At 45.9% G+C, this 23737-nt stretch overlaps 1 protein-coding gene across 3 annotated transcripts in view; it reads right to left on the bottom strand.

Annotated features, from left to right (window-relative positions):
* The window catches only part of LOC139752948 (uncharacterized), a 75257-nt gene that overhangs the window by 39380 nt on the left and 12140 nt on the right, over positions 1–23737 (bottom strand). The window contains exon 1 of one of the 3 annotated variants that reach the window (XM_071669058.1): positions 14243–14562. The exons of 1 other annotated variant lie outside the window; for it this stretch is intronic. In XM_071669058.1, the coding sequence (XP_071525159.1) occupies positions 14243–14266 (24 nt within the window). In that variant the 5' untranslated portion in view covers positions 14267–14562. Of the gene's footprint in view, positions 1–14080; positions 14218–14242; positions 14563–23737 lie in introns of those variants that run through there. One more of the 3 variants, XM_071669057.1, reaches the window with a different exon arrangement.

Below are 23737 nucleotides of genomic sequence, written 5' to 3'. Positions count from 1 at the left end.
GAGAATGAATATGTAGTAAATATATGGGAGAAGTGAACATGTGACGATGAGGGTAAGTGAAGACTGTCCCGAATCCCAAAATGATCAAAGATATGTACCGGGTTGGCTGAATTAAATAATAACAATAATGAAAAAGAACAAAAACAAGAAGAAAAATAAACTGCTTAGCAACAGAGTAGCTGGCTAGAGATATTTGAGAATTAAATATATACATAGAAAATCAACATGTATCCTCCATATGTAGGAAGCATAAGTCCTAATAACAAAGGACACCCCAGCTTATCCAACTGAAGAAACTGACATCCCCCTTTATGGCGTAAGTCCTTCAACGTAAAAGAGATAAAAGAACTGTTTGATGTGATGTAATATGTCATTTTACATCAGTGAATTTCTTAGCAATCGAAGTCTCCTGTGATCGAAATTTTCATTGACCTGCAAAGATCAAAATACGTTGTGACAATCTTCCAGCGACTGAAATTTCTAGTAACCGAAATATACAGCAACTGAAGCCTCTAACAACCAAAACCTCAAGCGACCGAAGCCTCGAACAACCAAGATCCCCAGCGATTGAAATTCCAATAATAAACTGTGACTCTAACAACACAGAAATCAACGTAACGGCCGGGTTGACCCCGATAACTGCACTTCTCCCGCGCTGAATCGAAATTTCGCAAGACGTGGTCATGTAATGTCACGTCCACGTGATTCATGGCTCAGGTGTCGTGGGGGAGGGGTTAACGGGGAGGTGGGCAGGAGAAGAACAAAGGATGGTGGAAATATTATAAGAGGTAATACAATGGTGAAGAATGGATAGAATAACAGCAGGCCAAGAGATCAAAGTACTGGAGACAGAAACGTACAAGAAGAGAAATAAAGAAGAGAACAGAGAAGGATTGCAGCTTACGATGTTATAAAAAAAAGGAAGAATTTAAAGCTTCGATAACCAAAAACCGGAGGCAAATAAATAAACTTTGACACCTGAGGAATAGAAGGAGAGAGAGAGAGAGAGAGAGAGAGAGAGAGAGAGAGAGAGAGAGAGAGAGAGAGAGAGAGAGAGAGAGAGAGAGAACGGTAAATGAAGATAAGATTGCTGGAAAAGCGTTGAGAAATTAGAATAAAAACATAAATGAGAAAAAAAGAAATACCAGAGAGATACAAGAATCAGTGGAGATATTAAGAAAAAATACAAAGGGAAAGAGATAATGTAGGAGGAAATGAAGTACCGAATAATTATAAAGGAAACGGACGAAGCGGTAAGGAAAAATTACCATGAGCGCAGCAGGAAGCGCACGGCTCAAGGATGAAACATGAGAAAAGTGATGTATGTAAACACGGTTAAACGTCCAGATGTAGAGCAAACACTGCGCAAACAATACGGGAACACTGGTGCAAACAGTCAGAAAAGCAGACGTGCAGCGGGCAAAATGCCAGCAAACACTTGGCAAACAGTGGACAAATATTGGGAAAACTGTCGACAAACACTGAGCCACACTGTCGGTAAACACAGCAAACAAAGAACAAACACAATCGACAAATACTGAAAGGACAGAAGGACAACAAATACGACAAAAAACAACAGACGAACCGAAAAAAAAGAAGAAACAAAAACACGAAAACATAAGAGAACAACTAAGTGTTTGACAAATGATAAAACTCCTAGAAATATACGTATTAAGCCAGCGGGGAAAAGATCCATTGTTGTGTTTTTCTCGACATTTTTTCTTCGTGTTCTGTCATCGTACACCTGGCAACACCGCTACGTGACATGTCACAATCCTAAACCATTAATGGTTTCCGTTATGTTATCTTTATCAATCATTACACAAATCTGGATAACTTTATGTTTTTTCTCTTACAATTCATTCAGAGTCTATTATTTTTTCTAATTTTTTTTCCACCATTAGTACAGTTATCGTCACTCTGCTTCAATATGTTTTATCATTATTAACACGTTGATTCTTATTTACTTATAAGTCTGATTCCTTTACTAATATTATTCTAATAATTAGCATTACTTATCATTATTAACAAAATTATGACTACCTTTACCTTTGGCATTATCAATTATCATTATTATTATTATTATTATTATTATTATCATCATCATCATGATGAGAGAGTCGGTATTACAAGGTCATTATCGAGGTACAGTGGACGATGCTTGTCTGAGGAGGGAGAGGTGACAGGTGTGGCGGCCATGTTGTCTGTCTCACACACGATAGACAGTGTCTCTGGCCCACGGGTCCTGGTCAGTGACACGGGAATGGGGATGGACAGTCCCAAGGCCCTGGTTAAGGAAAGAGTCAATTTGGTGGTAATTGTGGTAGTGGTGGTGTTGGTGGTAGTGGTGGTTGTGGTAGTGGTGGTTGTGGTAGTGGTGGTGTTGGTGGTAGTGGTGGTTGTGGTAGTGGTGGTTGTGGTAGTGGTGGTGGTGGAGGGCTTGCACATACAGGGTCAGGAAGTGGAGGTGACACAGGAAGGAAGTGACGCCAGGAGGGGAGAGGGGGACACTGAGGAAACTTGCCTAAATGTCAAGTTCAAGTGGGAAGTTCTGATGACGTCAGAGACATGCTGCCGTCACCCTGAACACACACACACACACACACACACACACAGGTGGAAGGCCCAGAACCGAGGACGTGGAAGAGGTCAAATGTCACACAAATCGTCAACAAATGTGACCGGGAAACTTGCGCTGCACCACAGACCAGCCGGCCTCTGTAGCCATCATGGTCTGTTGAACAGGAAGATAATCAAGAGCAAATGATGAATACCTGTACAGGTGAAGCTATATATATATATATATATATATATATATATATATATATATATATATATATATATATATATATATATACGAGAAACAACACGTGTTCGGGGAGTGGTCACGTGTATCACATCTCTGACATTCGTAAAGTGTGTTGCCTTCTGAACAAAGAGAAGAGTGAGCGGGTTGTGCACATCCGGAGTGCCAGAAAGCATTTGACACGACCCCACGTAGGAGGATGGTAGAGAAGGTGGATCTTTATGTAGGAATAACAGGAGACTCGCGAGTGATTGTAAATGACTTTGGTGGAAGAGAACAATAAAACACGTCAGGAAGAAGCCCTCTCCAAATGAGATGTGGTTCCCCAGTGGCAAGCCGCCGGCTCACTCCTAAAAGCCATGTTCTACTGAATGTAACCATGTAAATGACTTGTTAGGCTTGTAATACAGCAGGTCATAGTGGGACGTACAGACTGGGGATGTCATCAACCTACCAAAGGACGTCCACACATTTCTGAACTAGTGTGGTACATGGTTCATGAGGTTTATCCCGAGGAAATGTTAAACAAAGAGGATATGATACATGATAATGATCCAGCAGGATATAACCTGCAGGAATGTGTGTGTGTGTGTGTGTGTGTGTGTGTGTGTGTGTGTGTGAGATAAGGAGCTAGTGTGTCGTCATAGCCACAACGTAGAAGGAACACAGGCAGATAATATTCTTACACTCAAGTACACGCATCAGGAAATACTCAACAAACTGTTTACATCGTATATTACGACAACAAAATATGTTTTCCAAGTTTGGTTCGCCACACTTACAGCGGCACAAAGGACCAACAGAGAAGGTTCAGAGGAGGGGCAACAAACCTTACCAGAATCAAGACAAGTGAGGTACACTGAGAGGTTTGAGGCCCTACATTTTTCCCCCATGGAAGAGAGAAGAGTGAGGGGTGATTTGACCACATCCTTTTAGTGTTTAAGCCAGTTTGATGCTAGCAGCAGCGAACACTTCGTCGAGAAATGTGGTGACAAGACATCAGAGGGAACAGCAATGTTCAAGAGACGAGGTCCCCACGAGTGTAAGAACTCCCTCCCGGGTTCCCTCCCTCACACCAGACGACCGCCGGGTTCCCTCCCTCACATCAGACGACCGCCGGGTTCCCTCCCTCACATCGGACGACCGCCGGGTTCCCTCCCTCACACCAGACGACCGCCGGGTTCCCTCCCTCACACCAGACGACCGCCGGGTTCCCTCCCTCACACCAGACGACCGCCGGGTTCCCTCCCTCACACCAGACGACCGCTTGGTGAAGGCATGTTTGAGGTGGGCCGCCTGTGTGTGGCCTTACACGTGTAATTCCAGGATAATGGATGCATACCTGGGACATGGGAAACACGATCGTATACAGTAAGAACGGAGGGCCGAGTCTGCCTACCTGTTCTGCACTGGAATCAACCAAATGAGAAAAAACTTTCGACCCTAAAGGTCAATCTGAGGTCTTACCAATTTTCGTTCACCTATTCATCCTCCCATGACGACCGTGCCACTCTAACTCTCCTGTTTGTGTGCACAGATTGCTTCTGACGTACTTAATCCAACCCCCTTATGTACACTTATCGACAACCAGTTTCCTTATTACAAGTTCTTTTCTCAGGACCAGACTTTATTGACTCAACATTCCTAACCGACCAGTCTCCACCCACTGATACCAACCCACCAGTCTCCACCCACTGATGCCAACCCACCAGTCTCCACCCACTGATGCCAACCCACCAGTCTCCACCCACTGATACCAACCCACCAGTCTCCACCCACTGATACCAACCCACCAGTCTCCATCCACTGATACCAGCCCACCAGTCTCCACCTACTGATACCAACCCACCAGTCTCCACCTACTGATACCAACCCACCAGTCTCCACCCACTGATACCAACCCACCAGTCTCCACCCACTGATGCCAACCCACCAGTCTCCACCCACTGATACCAACCCACCAGTCTCCACCCACTGATACCAACCCACCAGTCTCCATCCACTGATACCAGCCCACCAGTCTCCACCCACTGATACCAACCCACCAGTCTCCACCTACTGATACCAACCCACCAGTCTCCACCCACTGATACCAGCCCACCAGTCTCCACCCACTGATACCAACCCACCAGTCTCCACCTACTGATACCAACCCACCAGTCTCCACCCACTGATACCAACCCACCAGTCTCCACCCACTGATACCAACCCACCAGTCTCCACCCACTGATACCAGCCCACCAGTCTCCACCCACTGATACCAGCCCACCAGTCTCCACCCACTGATACCAACCCACCAGTCTCCACCTACTGATACCAACCCACCTGTGGTACCACCACGAAATGTTACCAGTAATCTATTGCCACCTAACGAATAACACACTTCCATGCCGAGTTACTCATCCCCCCCCCTCTCTCTCTCTCTCTCTGACCCGCACACCTCACGGTTCTGGGTAATCCTCTCCTCCAGCCATTTCCTGGCCGCGTTGATGGCAATGACCCATATATATATATATATATATATATATATATATATATATATATATATATATATATATATATATCCTCCTCAGGTGTTCACTGCAATAATCTGATGAAAATGTTGTGACGACAGACTCAAAAGACTAATTTACTCACCCGAGTACGAAACACTTATTACTCACCATCATGAGTACAACACGAAGCCTACAACCCCGGAGGACGATATACGTAGCTAGATGTAATCATTCCAGAGACAATACGGAAAGTACACTGTCTACAAATGTAGCCATCAGACAGTCGGTGCTTGCACGCTTGGTCTATGCCTTTTGCCGTGAGTAAAGAAGACTCATGAGGCAGTTCGGTGAATGAGGCACTACGTAGGGTGAGTAATGACTCAAACGACGATGAACAAAAGAGTGACTCACGTGACTGTCTACAAGGCCATGTGTGGCTCTGACAAGGAACAGTCACTGGCGATGACGGGAGACATGTGGTGTGCATGACGATCACTTACCCACCACCAACCTGGCCTTAGTGCGAGGAGAGAGAGAGAGAGAGAGAGAGAGAGAGAGAGAGAGAGAGAGAGAGAGAGAGAGAGAGAGAGAGAGAGAGAGAGAGATAGAGAGAGAGAGAGAGAGAGAGAGAGAGAGAGAGAGAGAGAGAGAGAGAGAGAGAGAGAGAGAGTCAGGAGCCTAAAGTGCCACTCTGTCATAACAGACCCACGGAGGCACATGACCAACCAGCTGGCTTCAAGTCTGGAGGAGATCAAGCCTCACAGCCTGGCTCCTGAGGACTGACGTCTAAACAAGTCTAACAGCAAGTCTGACCACCAGGATTATCACACTCTCCCGGTACGGCTACCAAGTCTAGCTGCCCTCAAAGCTTAGGGTGAGAATTCAGACTGTGTGTGTGTGTGTGTGTAATAGCAGCAAGTCTGGCCACCTTCAAGGCTGAAAGGGCAGCAGTACCCCTGCACTGCTAGACGGGATAAACGTCTACTTACGCCTCATGATAACGGGATCAGACGCGGGCCTAACCGGTGCAAGTGAAAGTCACATTCAAAAAGTCTTGACTGAGTCTTATGTCCGAGTACGTGAGAGCGAAGGTGACAGCAGATATGCGCAGCTGAACAAAGAAGGATCGAATATATATATATATATATATATATATATATATATATATATATATATATATATATTTTTTTTTTTTTTTTTTTTATACTTTGTCGCTGTCTCCCGCGTTTGCGAGGTAGCGCAAGGAAACAGACGAAAGAAATGGCCCCCCCCCCCCCCATACACATGTACATACACACGTCCACACACGCAAATATACATACCTACACAGCTTTCCATGGTTTACCCCAGACGCTTCACATGCCTTGCTTCAATCCACTGACAGCACGTCAACCCCTGTATACCACATGACTCCAATTCACTCTATTTCTTGCCCTCCTTTCACCCTCCTGCATGTTCAGGCCCCGATCACACAAAATCTTTTTCACTCCATCTTTCCACCTCCAATTTGGTCTCCCTCTTCTCCTCGTTCCCTCCACCTCCGACACATATATCCTCTTGGTCAATCTCTCCTCACTCATTCTCTCCATGTGCCCAAACCATTTCAAAACACCCTCTTCTGCTCTCTCAACCACGCTCTTTTTATTTCCACACATCTCTCTTACCCTTACGTTACTTACTCGCTCAAACCACCTCACACCACACATTGTCCTCAAACATCTCATTTCCAGCACATCCATCCTCCTGCGCACCTCTCTATCCATAGCCCACGCCTCGCAACCATACAGCATTGTTGGTACCACTATTCCCTCAAACATACCCATTTTTGCTTTCCGAGATAATGTTCTCGACTTCCACACATTTTTCAAGGCTCCCAAAATTTTCGCCCCCTCCCCCACCCTATGATCCACTTCCGCTTCCATGGTTCCATCCGCTGACAGATCCACTCCCAGATATCTAAAACACTTCACTTCCTCCAGTTTTTCTTCATTCAAACTCACCTCCCAACTGACTTGACCCTCACCCCTACTGTACCTAATAACCTTGCTCTTATTCACATTTACTCTCAACTTTCTTCTTCCACACACTTTACCAAACTCAGTCACCAGCTTCTGCAGTTTCTCACATGAATCAGCCACCAGCGCTGTATCATCAGCGAACAACAATTGACTCACTTCCCAAGCTCTCTCATCCCCAACAGACTTCATACTTGCCCCTCTTTCCAGGACTCTTGCATTTACCTCCTTTACAACCCCATCCATAAACAAATTAAACAACCATGGAGACATCACACACCCCTGCCGCAAACCTACATTCACTGAGAACCAATCACTTTCCTCTCTTCCTACACGTACACATGCCTTACATCCTCGATAAAAACTTTTCACTGCTTCTAACAACTTGCCTCCCACACCATATATTCTTAATACCTTCCACAGAGCATCTCTATCAACTCTATCATATGCCTTCTCCAGATCCATAAATGCTACATACAAATCCCTTTGCTTTTCTAAGTATTTCTCACATACATTCTTCAAAGCAAACACCTGATCCACACATCCTCTACCACTTCTGAAACCGCACTGCTCTTCCCCAATCTGATGCTCTGTACATGCCTTCACCCTCTCAATCAATACCCTCCCATATAATTTACCAGGAATACTCAACAAACTTATACCTCTGTAATTTGAGCACTCACTCTTATCCCCTTTGCCTTTGTACAATGGCACTATGCACGCATTCCGCCAATCCTCAGGCACCTCACCATGAGTCATACATACATTAAATAACCTTACCAACCAGTCAACAATACAGTCACCCCCTTTCTTAATAAATTCCACTGCAATACCATCCAAACCTGCTGCCTTGCCGGCTTTCATCTTCCGCAAAGCTTTTACTTTGCTGATAGATAGGTTGATAGAGATATAGATAGACAGACACAGGGACATGGATAAATGACAGATACACAAATGGATTTACAGGCAAAAAGACAGAAACATACATACAGACAGACACATGTTGAGACCTAAATAACTTTGTTAAGTACTGGGCCATACCTGATGATGAGGTGGGCTGTCTCCACGAAACATGTCGTGCCACATGTATAGATGAATTACATGTTCAATATAATCACAATTTCACCTTCGTATATATATATATATATATATATATATATATATATATATATATATATATATATGAGAGGGAAAGAGAGAGAGAGAAAGCAAGCCCACCCAGGCAGCACAGATGGGAATTACAGACGTAACCTTGTCTTATGGCGGGACGGTGGGCCGCCTGAGGAGAGGCCACTCCCCAACTACCAGCCCTCGCTGGGCTAGGGAGAGGCCAGTCCCCACTCTCCCCAGACCACCAGGCCGGGGAGAGGCCAGTCCCCACTCTCCCCGGACCACCAGGCCAGGGGAGAGGCCAGTCCCCGCCCACCTCGGGCGAGAGAGAGAGAGAGAGAGAGAGAGAGAGAGAGAGAGAGAGAGAGAGAGAGGGTTGCTCACCACGAGAGTGAGAGTGGTGGTAAGTGGTCGTGCAGGTGGTGGTCTGGCAGGCCGGCCACCTCACCCTCAGGCCATGGCCGGTGGGGGGGGGGGGGACACGAGTTAACAGGGGACCTACAGGTGACCCAGAGGTGACCTGGGAGACTGTAAGATCTAAGGATGTGAGACAGTTAGAAACAGGCATGAAACAACCGGGAGAAACAGTTGGTTCGGCGGGGGGGGGGGGGGGAAGACCGCGAGACTGGGGAGGTGAGGGTAGACGACTTCCGAAATGCCGAGGAAAATGTATATAAAAAAAAAGGTCTGGTCAGTGGGAGGTGAGGGAGGAGGGAGGGGGGAGCTCCAGAGATCCGGGAGGAGCCACAGTCATGGACGACGGTTGACGTATCTACGAAGTGACGGGGCGCGGGTGGGGGAAGCGGGGAGGAATAAAGAAAAGACTCAGAGGAAGACGGGGGAGCGTTCACGACGGGAGACGTGCGGCAAACGTGAGGGTCGCCGAGTGTTTACTTCCATGGCTCTAAGGACAACGTCGCTCTGTGGGTCAGGAGGGCGCTGCACCTCGGGTCAACCTCCAGCCAGGCTGAGCAGCGTGTCTGGTCCTCCTGACCCCTGGCAGGAGTCGCCAGTCCCTCCTCATACACAAAGTGTCATGATGGAACATTGGTGTGGTGGTGAGCGGCCCAGGTGGGCAGGCTCGCTGGGTCTGATTAACTGTACCTACACCAATACCTGCGACCTTGTCCTTTTACACGGCGGCGCTGGAGGTGGCGGGCCAGCCAGGCAGGGAGGACCCTGCTGCTGCCGCCGAGGTATGGCGGGGTCGTGGCGGCCCCGGGCGTCCCCTGGTGCACAGCCACGGCCTGTCGTTGCGTCAGGTTCAGTGTGGCCGAGGTGGGGAAGAGGTCGTGCGAAGGGTTCCGACTGAGAGATAAGGACCCACCAGAAACGGTGATCCGGAGGATGATATATATATATATATATATATATATATATATATATATATATATATATATATATATATATATATATATATATTATCCCTGGGGATAGGGGAGAAAGAATACTTCCCGCTTATTCCCTGCGTGTCGTAGAAGGCGACTAAAAGGGGAGGGAGCGGAGGGCTGGAAATTCTCCTCTCTCGTTTTAAATTTTCCAAAAGAAGGAACATAGGACGGGGCCAAGTGAGGATATTCCCTCGAAGGCTTTATCCTCTGTTCTTAACGCTACCTCGCTGACACGGGAAAGGGTGAACAGCATAAAAAAATAAAATAAATGAATATATATATATATATATATATATATATATATATATATATATATATATATATATATATATAGATAGATAGATAGATAGATAGATAGATAGATAGATATCGCATGTTATTTTATGATTTATCAACATACATATATATGTGTGTGTTTGTACGTGCGTGTTTAAGTAAAAATATGTAAATATCTGATATATGAACATTTACATTCAAAGGATCTGTAAACAACAAACCTGGCCGGTAACTCTGGTCATGACAACGTGGCAATGTTTACACTGTATTATTCTTACGTCATCAACAGACCTGCCCACCACGTGTACAGCAATCATAACTGAGCACGTGTCGGGGGGGACGACACGCGCGCATCTCCCAGCAGGACGGCCACCACGAGCCCCACACATGACACCAGCAGATGAGAAATTGCTCATGTCAATCATCAGAGGCTGACCACACCAGGTTGGTGGGAAGGCAGACTATCACTGCTGGTTCCACCTCACTCCCGCTACACAGACCAATTACACACCAGGAACAAACACATGAAAACTCACCAACGTAATCACCCGAACCCAAACAGTGAGGGTTTAACGAGCGGCCTCTCCTGCCTGCCTGACTGGCTTTTCCGGCAGTGACGAACTACCGCAATCCTGACCTTGAGCAACACTTTCACTTGTGGCAATGCCTTGACCTTAAATAACCCTATGACCTTCGGTAATGGTCTGACCTTACATAATCCTGTACTCTCTGATAGTGGCTTGACTTCACATAACCCTATAACCTCTGACAACCTCGTAACATGATTATGAAGTGTTTCCATCGCCTATATCAGCACATGACCTCATGTGACCTTCTGATCTTCTTTGTACCCATGACCCTAGACAGTCGCGGGACCTTCAACCGTCCAGTGACCTTTTGATGAACCCGAGAGGCCAGACGGTCGTGAGACCTTACACTGTCCTTCGACTTGGGGAGTCCTTCTGACCTTAGTCCTTAAGTAACCATCTGACTTTATATACGACTCTACAGGACTGCCAGGTCATATAGCCGACCTGAGCCACAGACCTGTGTGTGTGTGTGTGTGTGTGTGTGTGTGTGTGTGTGTCCCGTACTGTATACGGCCTTCATCAAGCCAGGGGCAGGAACTTGCTCACACATCAGTAAAGCCAATAGTGCCTTCGGTATAATCTTTAATAAACTCTCTTTCTAAGACGGTGCCGCTGTTACTCTCATCAAATGATTACATCTTTCTAGAACTATATTTTGATGAAACAGGCAAGAATTCATGCAAATGAAAATACCACAAAACAGGATACATATGTATATGTAAATGAGAGGAGGAGGGAACAAGTCAACCCATCCTTCCTCTGCCTGAACCAGCGTACCGGCACCGCTGGCACATTGTCTACATTCGTTATCCATTATTCATTCACGCATCTCTCAAGATCTGAACGTACTTGTAAAAGTAAAACTCCAGACAACTTTACGCAAAAAGTTGTGCATCATCTTAAACGTGGAAATTAAAAAACGATGAAGCAGGGCATGTGAAGCGTCCTGGGTAAACCATGGAAAGGCCTGTGGCGCCTGGTTGTGGATAGGGAGCTGTGGTTTCGGTGCATTACACATGACAGCTAGAGAATGTATGTGAGCGGATGGGGCCTTTTCTCTGTCTGTTCCTGCGCTACATCGCTAACGCGGGAAACGGCAAACACGTATGGGGGAGTGGTCAAATCAGGTGAGACTAATAACATAAAAAGCATGGAAATACCAGGGACAATTAAACGCTGCTAACATGGCAGTACCATAGCATGACCCTCCAGGAGAAGAAATGCACGAAGGCGAGACACAGTAAGGCAGACGGTGGCGCTGGCTGGCATCACTGTGCACAAAGGAACGTGAGCGCTCTGCCATCATCGCCTGCAGGATATAAAGGGCAGGCAGTCTGGCGATCCCGCAGGGGAGAAGCAAAGGGCAGTAAAGCAAGAAATGAATAGCGATATGACAGCAGCTCAGGCAAGAAACACGGCTACCACGCCACACCGTTACGAAAGGAAACAGAGGATACAGTGGCAACGCCACAGCCAACACGGGACAGTGGCAAGCGGAACTGATGAAACGGAAATGAAAGAAAACACGGCACATGGCATGCACGAGGCAGTGGGCGGTGTGGCAACACCACCAGGGAGGGAACACAACAACGGAAAACTACACTGGAACGAAACGACAGGCCACATCTCTGGAACGAAACGACAGGCCACATCTCTGGAACGAAACGACAGGAAAAACCTCTGAAATGGAACGCCGGAAAAAGAAACGAAACGACAGGAAACACCTCTCGAACGAAACAACGAAAAACCTCTGAAATGAAACGAGAGAAACACCTCCAGACGAAACGACAGGAAACACCTTAGAAACGGAACGACGACAAGTATGACAGAACAGTTAAAAAGCGAAAGCCAATATGAAAAAACGCTCAAACAAAAGAGCGTGCCAACAGCACCACAACATGAAAGAAATAACGGCCAAAATTGTTGACAACACTGCAGGAAAGAGTGTAAGGTTGATATGGCAACACCGCAGGAAACACACAGTAACTACTTGACACGACACTACTGGGCACTATGGCAACACCGCAGGAAACACACAGTAACTACTTGACACGACACTACTGGGCACTATGGCACAACCGCAGGAAACACACAGTAACTACTTTACACTACACTACTGGGCACTATGGCAACACCGCAGGAAACAAATAACGGTAAATGTTGCTACCGCATGAAATAAATGCCGGGCAACATGAGAAAGTAACGGATAATATGGCACCACGACAGAAAATACCGGGCGGTATGGCACAGCGCGGGTAAGAAAGACGTAACACATGTCAACACAATCGGCACGACAGACGAGTACCGGAGTAAGAACACAGAAATAACGAGCAATATGGCAACACCGTGCGAGAGAAACAAGTATGGCAACACATATTCAGGTACCATCAGACGGGGTAGTAATGGCACATCAAATGCACAGTTCTATACTATGTAACTTGCAGATATCATAACAACACATACAACGACTTTGTAAACTTGAAGCTGAGACAGCATGATCATTGGAAAGTTACAGAAATAACGCTGACGAGAGAGAGAGAGAGAGAGAGAGAGAGAGAGAGAGAGAGAGAGAGAGAGAGAGAGAGAGAGAGAGAGAGAGAGAATTGTAGAAAACGACCGAACCAGACACGAATCAAAACAGAAATATGAAATATATGGATCCATCCAAAATAAAGAGAAAGTTATAACACTTGAGAGAAATGTGATGTATAATGCAAGCATAACAGAACAACAATCACTTGTGCAACGTAGAGCGGGTGAAGGTGGGATGATTCAACATCACAAGGAAGAACTAAGATATACTCAAATCCCAAACTATAATTAGTGTGGCATGAACTACACAAAGGTGGAACACTGAGAAATGTGAAGAAAATGAATGAATGATAAGTGAATGAATAAGTGAATAAAGAGAATAATATCAATGATTTTTAATCATTCACATTTTGTGTATATATCATCTTTGGTTTATCAATCTTTTTCTACTAAAAATTATTTACATATTTACTTTAAAATTCTCACTGTTTATATATACATACACACGCACACACACACACACACACACACACACACACACACATATATATATATATATATATTCTGAAGTTCCAGTGGACCAACTGCTGTGGATATACCATGAAATTTGGCTGTGTATCATGTTTCAGCATGGGAAACGTGACTGTATGTGCACAAAACAATCGCTTCTTCGTAAGACAAAGATAACACGATACTAGACTTTGTCCATCATGTAGACAGGGAATGCCTGAGGGTGAGGTACAGCTACGTGCAGACAACATCACCTTGCGAAGAATTCCAGTGTTTATCATTTAAGGTAAGCAGGGGCAGCCTCTCCTCGTCTTCCGTACAACCTGCCCATGCAAATGATCGCAACATCTCCTACCTTGCCGAAGTGCGATGCCCAGAAGGCCAAGCGAACTGTTTACCCAATCAACTCGACCATTAACCTGCCCACACTAGTGCCAGAACCTTCACTAACGTCACCACTGGGGGTACCAAGATATCCACATAACACCACACATCACCACACAGGGTCGGGCCTTACACACACAGTGAGCCGAGGTGCCATGTTCTCGGCGGGGTGTTCCCACGTTGACTGAGGCTCCAGCTCGTAGCGGGGTCCCTCCTCCTGCTGCTGCTGCTTCCGGGGTGGGGCAGAGGGCGTGGTGTGTGCCGCTGCACTGCTGTTCCTCCACTGGCAGCAGTGGTGAGGTATGGTGCCAACCACAGTCACTGTGTGTTGCTTGTGTTGGGTTATGGTGTGAGAGTATTGACTGTCATGATGCTGGTGATGGTTGAGGTGATCATGATGGTTACCATGGGTGATCCTGGTAGTGGTATTGGGGAAATGTTGTGATACTGGAAGTGTTACTGACGGGGAGATGTTGTGATGCTGGTAGTGTTACTGACGGTGAGATGTTGCGATGCTGGTTGTGGTGATGGTGTTGATGTGGTAGTAATAACAGTGGTGGTAGCAATTGTGGTCCTGGGCTGGTGACATTGACGGAGGTGGTGGTGACGGGTGAAGGGTCACAGTGACGGTGGTGGTGACGGGTGTGGGGTCATAGTGCCGGTGGTGGTGACGGGATGGTGGTAGCGGCGCAGGTGAGTCACCCTCCCGGACGCCTGGCACACACCACCTCAACATTCACCACCACATGAACACACTCTCTGGCTCCCTGACGCCACGGACGAACCCACACTTTAAACGGGTGGAACTGGACGTGTCCCTGTGGTCTGCCTGCGTCTCAGTCCTCAGGTCATGACCCTGGGACGCCAGGTAAGGTCAACAACCCACTCACGCAGCTAACGAACATCCCCGCCCCCACCACCCTCAGTCTGGTCCAACACGGACCTTGTTGTTTCCTTGTCGTAAAAATGAAACTTGTTCTGCGTTGACACAGTTCAGTTTTTGTCTCGTGATGGGGTCATCCCCAGAGCTGTTGAACCCTGCAAGTGGACCCGTCCGTGGGCAGCGACACTCCACAAAGTCGTTACGATCCCACACGACCACTGTCTGAGGGCGATGACGACCCCTCCAGGGGGTGACACGATTTGTCGCCGGACCTCCATCAGTAGACTACGACCTCCCACAGGGTGCATATGATTCTCGATCGGGCCACCACCTGTGAGCGGCCGCCCTCCCCACACAGTGTTACGACTTGCAGTTGTCCTCGTGTGTTATATAATAACGTGTCGAGCATTTCTCTTTATGTGATGAACCGTCGAACATGGACGAGATAGGTCAATCATCATGATCCATCAACAGATGTCATTACCCTCCCTACTGTAGTGGCGGCCGTGGGGCCAGGGCTGTGCTACCACTGCTGCTGCTGCCCACAACACCACCGCCTCAAGGCCGGGTAGTGGCGAGCTCTCACTGGCCGAGACGAGAGAGCACGAGAACCACCACTAGGGGAGGGTGGGACGTGCCTGGTGGTAGGGCTGGGGTTATAGTGAAGGTGGTCGTCACTCCCATGTTGGAAACACAGGTTGGTGAACACCTCTTAGGATGACGTGTCTCTCCCCAGCCTTACCTCACACCCTGAACGACCCTAGCCTCACCCCACACAATCTTCACGCCCTGACCCCCATTCCGGCCTCACCCCCACACAGCCCCACACCCTGAACCACTCCGGCCTCACCCCCACACCCTGAACCACTCCGGCCTCACCCCCACACAGCTCCACACCCTGAACCACTCCGGCCTCACCCCCACACAGCTCCACACCCTGAACCACTCCGGCCTCACCCCCACACAGCTCCACACCCTGAACCACTCCGGCCTCACCCCCACACAGCTCCACACCCTGAACAAGTAAACAAAAAAACTGACAAAGTTTCACTTGACCATGTAACAGAAGGAGGCTGTTGTTAGCTCGTGTTTGGTATCAATACGAGGTAAAGATAGCACTACAATAATGTGTTGAAAGGCCAATGAACACCTTGACGTCAGCGTGGCTGCCCAGACTGGACAAACAAAGCCAAACTTCCCCCAGAGGACAGAATTATGAAGGTTCTGTGAATTTCAAAATACATTAAAGAGGGAATCCCAGTTACTGTAGGTACGTCTGTCCCTGTGCGGCAACATCGACTGACATTTATAGAATACTTCACGCGCTTGTCATCGCATATGATTATAGCGAAGACTCGAACTGATGCCTCGTTAAGACGATACAACAACCCATTACGTGTGTACACAGGAAGTTAAATCTATGAAAAACAAACAAACGCACGTAACGGAAATCAACATTCATACGATAACACACACGAGTGTAAAACTCTCTTCCCATAACACACAAATAGTTATCACACACACACTATAAGACCTGTGCTGTGACTAAGATACAGACAGCACTCGCGCCACAGGAGGTATAAGGCAGCATGAAATAATATCCCGAGCATGAGAAAGGTAGAGGACACACACTTTGTCAAGGATCCAGTGGACAAAGTCGCACATATACGAAGCTTATCCGTAGATTTATCAGTAATATTTTGTCAGTTAAACGAGTTAACCAGGCAAGAGGAGGCAGATGGAAGACTTGTAGAAAATATTGTAATAATTTACGAGGAACGACACAACAGAAGACACGACAGCGCGACAATCAGCGACATGGGATGTGGAGGCCTTGGAAAACACAGACACGACACGAAGACATATACGCATTTCCAAAAGGTCTTGACCCATATGAGGCTGACGGTTCAGATGAAATGTCTTCGTGTGTGCTGAAGATGTGTGCGTACACATGTACACTTGACAAGTCACCTGAAATACTGTTCACATGTCGCTGGAGGAAAGTGGAGACCGAGGGGATGTGCTGAACAACAGAGAGACAGGAGAATGGTCGGTAAAATACTGAAAAGATACAATAAGGAAACAACTGGATGATAATCTGAGCAGGACACATTACCCAGGTGAGAGACAACATGGATTTAGGGGAAAGAAGGTCATATGTAACGAACCTCAAACTTCCATGTAAGAGTGATCTAAGTTTTAGACATGTGAGGTGGTTGGGAGGAGTGTGTGTGTGTGTGTGTTGCTGGACTGACGGAAACCGTCGACGACTTTATAAGAAGGCAAGAATAAAGGAGAGACTCCCTCAATGGTCAGAAGATTATCTTGATGGAATGGAACAAAAGATCTATGTCAGAAAAGCTTTTCCACTGTGAGCCTGGCCTGGGTCACCAGTGAAGGTAATCAACAATGCTTCTCTTTGATCTACGTACACGTCTTGCCGGAAGGGCTGACCTCCTACCTGAATGGGTTTGCGGATGGTGCCAAGGTCAAGCGTAATACTGAGGATGGGACGCAGCGAAAGGCGGCCCCAACAATGATACCATCTATCAGGTAATAAGCTGAAGGAACTGGTGTGGGAGGACTTGGGAGTCGACACTGTGCCCAACCTGTAGCCAGCGTCTCACCCAAGGAGAGTTGTGAAGGAGACAGATTGTACTGCAAATATTATAAGTGCATTCAAATAAATGGAGAAATAATTATGTTGAGAGCTGTCCAAGGCGTTTCCTGGGTGAAAACTATAATATGCTTCTCAAGTGTGATCACCACACCTAAAGAAGCACAAAATTTTAATCGAGAAGGTCTAGTGGAGGACGACAAAGATGATACTGGAGTTAAAGAGCAGAGTTACGTGAGGCAAATGACCATTAATTTGTCCTCCGTGGGAGAGAGAGAAGAGTACGCGGAGACTTGATCATAACCTTTGATTACTCTTATATCACTCTGATAAAGTTACAACTGAACAGTTTTTCGAAAGATAAAGAGACAGAGCAACCTGAGACCATAACATTAAGCACGAAACTTTAGAAAAGACGGAAAGAAATACTTCATCTACCACAGCAGTGGAGGACGAAGGGAATCATGAAACCGTCAATGTGGACACCACATCACAGATGAACACTCTGTATGGTGGTAGAGAAAGTATAAGTGACGGGGCCCCAAGAGCGTAAAGGTCCCACCCCCCCTCCCAGTAAAGTAGAAACAGGTAATCATACACACACAGATACACACACACACACACACACACACACACACACACACGTGGTCAATCATACCTTAGGATGAATGGCAGAGGAGTGTTTCCTGTGTGTCAGACTGGGAGGCTCAGTGGTGTACACCAGGATGGAGAAAGGTGGAGGGGCACACGGTGGAAGGTAAGGATGGGAAGGGACATGTGGTGTAATAAGGGAAGGCGTCTCAGGAGGGGAAGTGAAAGTGACCCACTGTGGGGGAGTGTGAGAGGGTAACATGACGTGTGGCATGACTGACGGACATGGACAAACATGAGAGCAAGACAGCAGCAGGAGGGACGTGTGACGGAGGCTGGGAGATGAAATGATCATATCACCGAGACATGGAGGAACTACCCTTCCACTGACGACACCACAGTGGCAGAAAATGTAATGCAGCAGCTGACCAAGACAGGAGGAGTGGAGAAGGATGACTGTAGGGCAAGGAGGAACACCACACAACACAAGGTTCATTACGTACGACAGTGTGTGTTCCATGGCAACACCACTACACATTATCACTAATAACTTTTCACAAAACATATAATTCATTAACATATATAACTACACATACATGATTGGTAACATACATCACCATGTGATACACACAGAATTATCAGGTCACCTCAACGACCACAGAAGCAACCAGGAAATTACTTCTCACATGATCATTTCAGAGATGGAAGGGATAATGAATATAAGGCATCAAACAGTAAATAAAGATATGTTCAACAGATACAGAGGAATAAATGTAGATTAGAATGAAGTAGAGATACAAACATGTAGGATTAACAGCTTAAATAACTACACACACACACACACACACACACACACACACACACACACACACACACACACACACAATAGATCAAGCGAGTCCTGGCTTGTGACCAAGGCCACACCCGGAGCCAACTAGAAGATAACAGTGGATACGTGTCAATAAGACCGGAAATCCCCCACATCCTTGATATGCAAAAGACACTAAAAGAGCACATACGCACATGGCCACGCACATATACACGCACACACATACAAGCAAACACGGAGGCAGAGAAGCCAGCCTCAGCTGTACCCAAGCGAAGGTTACAGGAAAAGCATACAGGAACCCCACCCCACCTCCTGACTCCTGGTAAATATAATGTTCATGAGGACACTGGCCGGACTGCCCTGCGGTCCAATGGTGGAGAATAATTAGCAAAGACCAAGTGAACGTTTACACCCAAACAAGGTGTGTGTGTGTGTGTGTGTGTGTGTGTGTGTATTACGGGGAGAGATTTCTACACTCATGTAGCCGCGTCCCTTAACCTTATGTACTGTATGTATCATGTCTATACTCCTAACTGTTTACACACACACACACACACACCAGCCTAAGCCAGGGCTGTGTGCTTGTTTGTTGCTTGCAATTTGCGTATATGCGTATCAGTAAAAGCATATGGTTGCGTCTCTGTATACACATGTTGAATACAAATACATCGGTGCGGGCTTGTTGGTCCGCCACCTCCCTAACAGGTGTAACACATCCCTGACGTCCAACACCTGCTGGACACAACACACACACACAGACCCTGAAGTCATAATGTTAACACGACCGGCCGAGGGCAGTGAGTGGGCAAAGGCGAGCCGGACGCCCACAGAACAGTGTCAATGTCCCGACCTCCAGCTACTAGAACACACACACACACTCACACACACACACACACACAGAGTAATATAAATATACATTATATGTTACTATCGACAACGCAGGAAACGGCTGATTCGGGTGAGAAACTGCAGAAGCTGGTGACTGAGTTTGGTAAAGTGTTTGAAAGAAGAAAGCTGAGAGTAAATGTGAATAAGAGCAAGGTTATTAGGTACAGTAGGGTTGAAATTGGGAGGTAAGTTTGAATGGGGAAAAACTGGAGGAAGTGAAATGTTTCAGATACCTGGGAGTGGATTTGGCAGCGGATGGAACATGTGTATATACATGTGTATGTGGGTGGGTTGGGCCATACTTTCGTCTGTTTCCTTGCGATACTTCGCTAACGCGGAAGACAACGTCAAAGTATAATATATATATATATATATATATATATATATATATATATATATATATATATATATATATATATATACAATGTACGTGTTTCAATTTTAAGCGATATTCTATATAATACATAGGAAGCATTAACAACGTTCTCCGTGTGTTCCTGATTCATTCCCAGAGTTTGATTCTAGTCTCACCTTCATTTCTTCTTCCTCACTTTGCTTACTGATCAGTTCTTCGACCCTCCTGAACCCTGCTCACGGTCTCTCCTTACGGCAAACATGAAGGAAATAGACTTGTCCTCTTGTGCTGAGCACTACTCGAGAAATCCAATGATAATTACCTGCTTAACTAGCAGCACTCACCGCGCCCCGGTGGCTTAGCTGGTGAGGTTTGTCCCGCCAATTCATGAGTGATGGCGGTAATCTCGCCTTTGTGTGTGTGTGTGTGTGTGTGTGAGTGTGTGTGTGTGTGTGTGTGTGTGTGTGTGTGTGCTGCACGTGAAGTTCGCCTGGCCAGTGTACGTGACAGATGGAGACTTCAACAGGGACGTCGGTAGTGAGCCAGCTTGAGCCTAGACCGTCAGCCACGGGCAGATGTGTGGATCCATGGTTAAGCAATGGTTTGTGTGCTCCAACACTCCTGAGGAAATGAATAATGTCCTACTTACATGACCCATAAAATACGTATGTGCTACTTATAAAGCTGGAAGAATAGGTAAGTGCTACTTATGAACCTGAGGAAATAGTAATGTGCTAATCGTATGGCTGAGGAAATAAGTAATGTGCTTCTTATATGTCTAGGAAAGGTTGTGATGCGCTTCTGTCGCAGCTGAGCCAAAAGGAAAGACGTTATGCTGACAGTTGAATAAGACCCACAACATCACAAGCTCGTCGGATCCACTACACCACTGGTGAGCTTTACTAACATCAGGCAGAAGTGATGTACTCACGTCCACACACAGGTGCTCCGCTTTACTTAATACTTAAAGAATGACCAACCAAAACTACTGTAAGGAGCCAATTAACCAGCATGTTGGGGCACCACCTCGGACACGTGTCTGGCCAGTAAGCTGAAGGCTCTGGTGAAGGAATGACGTAACATCTACTCTTATTACTGAGCAACAGAGCGAGACCAGAGCAAGGCTGCTGACGGAGGTCTAGCGTGTTGCCAAGAGCAATATGTGGCGTGGAAAATGTAACGCCACATCCACGCCAAGTGTACTACATGTAGATCTGTTATATGTGTTATGAACCGAATGTTAAGAAATACTGCCAATAGCGAGAGAGATTAATCTATTAACAAAAAAAAAAAATTGCAGAACATAACACGGGACGGCCTGTTATATGATATTTGGAGAACGGTCTTGTAACCACGACAAATTACCACAATCACAAGTATTTCCACAATTCATATTGCAACCTGAGGGTACAACACAGATGCGACCATCATTGCCTCATCCACAAGACACTAATATGAAACACTTGGTAGAATGTGGGGTTATTTAACCTCGTTTTCGTGTCGACTATTTCTTATTAATCCATTTACACCGTGAGGAAAAAAAGGATTTATAACTTTCTGTGCTGAATTTCTGGTCGTTGTTGTAAAAAGTAAGTGGAGAGGCGTGTTACAAGACATGTAATCAAGCGTCGCTTAATCTTTGTTAACTGGTGTTCTGTTTGTGTGGACCAGAGGTCTGACGACCAGGTAATGGTAGAACCAGCGGCCACAAGGGCACAAGCACGGCGCTCCGTGGTGTAGTAGTTAGCGCTAATGACCATGACGAATCAGTACTGGACCGCTTGGGTTCGAATCCAGGGGGCGGCAGCCAGCCCACAACTAACCTAGGCGTCCATCCTCCCGTCAAGGCTGGCCAAGACTGGCACACGAGTGTACTACTATATGGATTACTACACACTTTTCACATAACAGGAAACAAAGACAAACAACAACAGAAAGAATAAAAAAATGAGAAAAAGGAAATGCAACTAACTCCAAGAGTTTCTTTATATATATATATATATATATATATATATATATATATATATATATATATATATAAATATATATATATTGTATCTGTATACCTACCATGCATCGTAACTCCAGTCCCTCAGTGCGAGTGGGTCGGGTAAATTAGTCTATAACATCGACTCATATATTTCCAATATCTAATGTAATCAACATTCAAAAAACTAAATAACTTGAATTCTCTCACCTTTACTGGAAGCATTTTGGCAGCGTGTGAATGTAACAGGGAAGGTGAACACATGAAAATACAAGAATCAAAATCCCACGAGAATTGAGCATGACGAGCGTCACCTACGGTATATTCTAAATACAACATCAGTCTGCAGTAATTATGGTTGACAGCAACGTCATAATAACTCAAGGTATCATTAAGGTCAACAGTGACGTAGCAACACATCAGGGTATTATATTCTTAAGGCCGAAAAGAGGAAACCAACAGTTCAGGGTATTGTGTTCTACAAGGTGAGAAAGTTCTTGTCTTAAAACTGGAATAGAACACAATGAAGGACCTCATGAATGAGAAAAACAATATATTGTCCCTCACGACGGTGTTGGGAAGCGGCGGGCAACAGACAGGATGTATGTGTATAGATAATTACTAACCACAGTTGATAACACACAGGTACTCAGCCGGCATACAACATGAACGGCACCTACAGCAACACATGAAACACAAAGCATGAAAACTCCGGCCAGAAAGCATGATCCTGCCTCAGGGAACACATGATCCTCCACACGGGAAGGACACACAGCAAGAGATCTGCTAGTCCACGTCAAGATTATCTGCTGGAGAACAGCAGATATGACCTGAGGTCATGGTCATGTTTGTGGCAGAGACAGGAACATAGTACAGAGGATGGCACCTCCCCACCCACCACTCCCTCTGGCCCAACAACCGTTAGGTAAAAGCTGAGAAGGTACACCACGTATGTATGTAGAGAGTATACTGCTAAGGAAATTCTTTAAGAAAGTGTGAGTGGAAAAGCTTCCCTACTCTACCCACAGTGGACCTCATCCAGTAGCAGACTCATCTGATATGGGAAAAAAAAGAATTTCTAATTTTTTTTTCTTGAAATTCGGGCCAGTTTACTGATAACTAATATCACTGATAACTGACATCACTGATAACTGATATCGCTGTTGTATTTGTTAAACTTTCGTTTGAAAGTATTGATGCTTTTCTAACTGAGAAGATCTGGAGGTAATTGTTACAATGTTCTACAACTCCATAGCTGATAACAATATGTCTAAGTTGCTATTACAACTCCTTCCTTTTAATTTCATAACCCTACATCTGACCGCACCATCTCTATGTAATATGATATATATATATATATATATATATATATATATATATATATATATATATATATATATATATATATATACTGTCCGTACTATCTAGTACTCTGAGAACTTTTCTCTGATCTCCTCGCAAATAGCGAGAATAATATT

This window comes from Panulirus ornatus, chromosome 13 (assembly GCF_036320965.1).
Source record: "Panulirus ornatus isolate Po-2019 chromosome 13, ASM3632096v1, whole genome shotgun sequence".
NCBI lineage: Eukaryota > Metazoa > Arthropoda > Malacostraca > Decapoda > Palinuridae > Panulirus > Panulirus ornatus.
The sequence above is the reverse complement of the archived record's forward strand: the minus strand, read 5'-3'. Positions and strand labels throughout refer to the sequence as shown.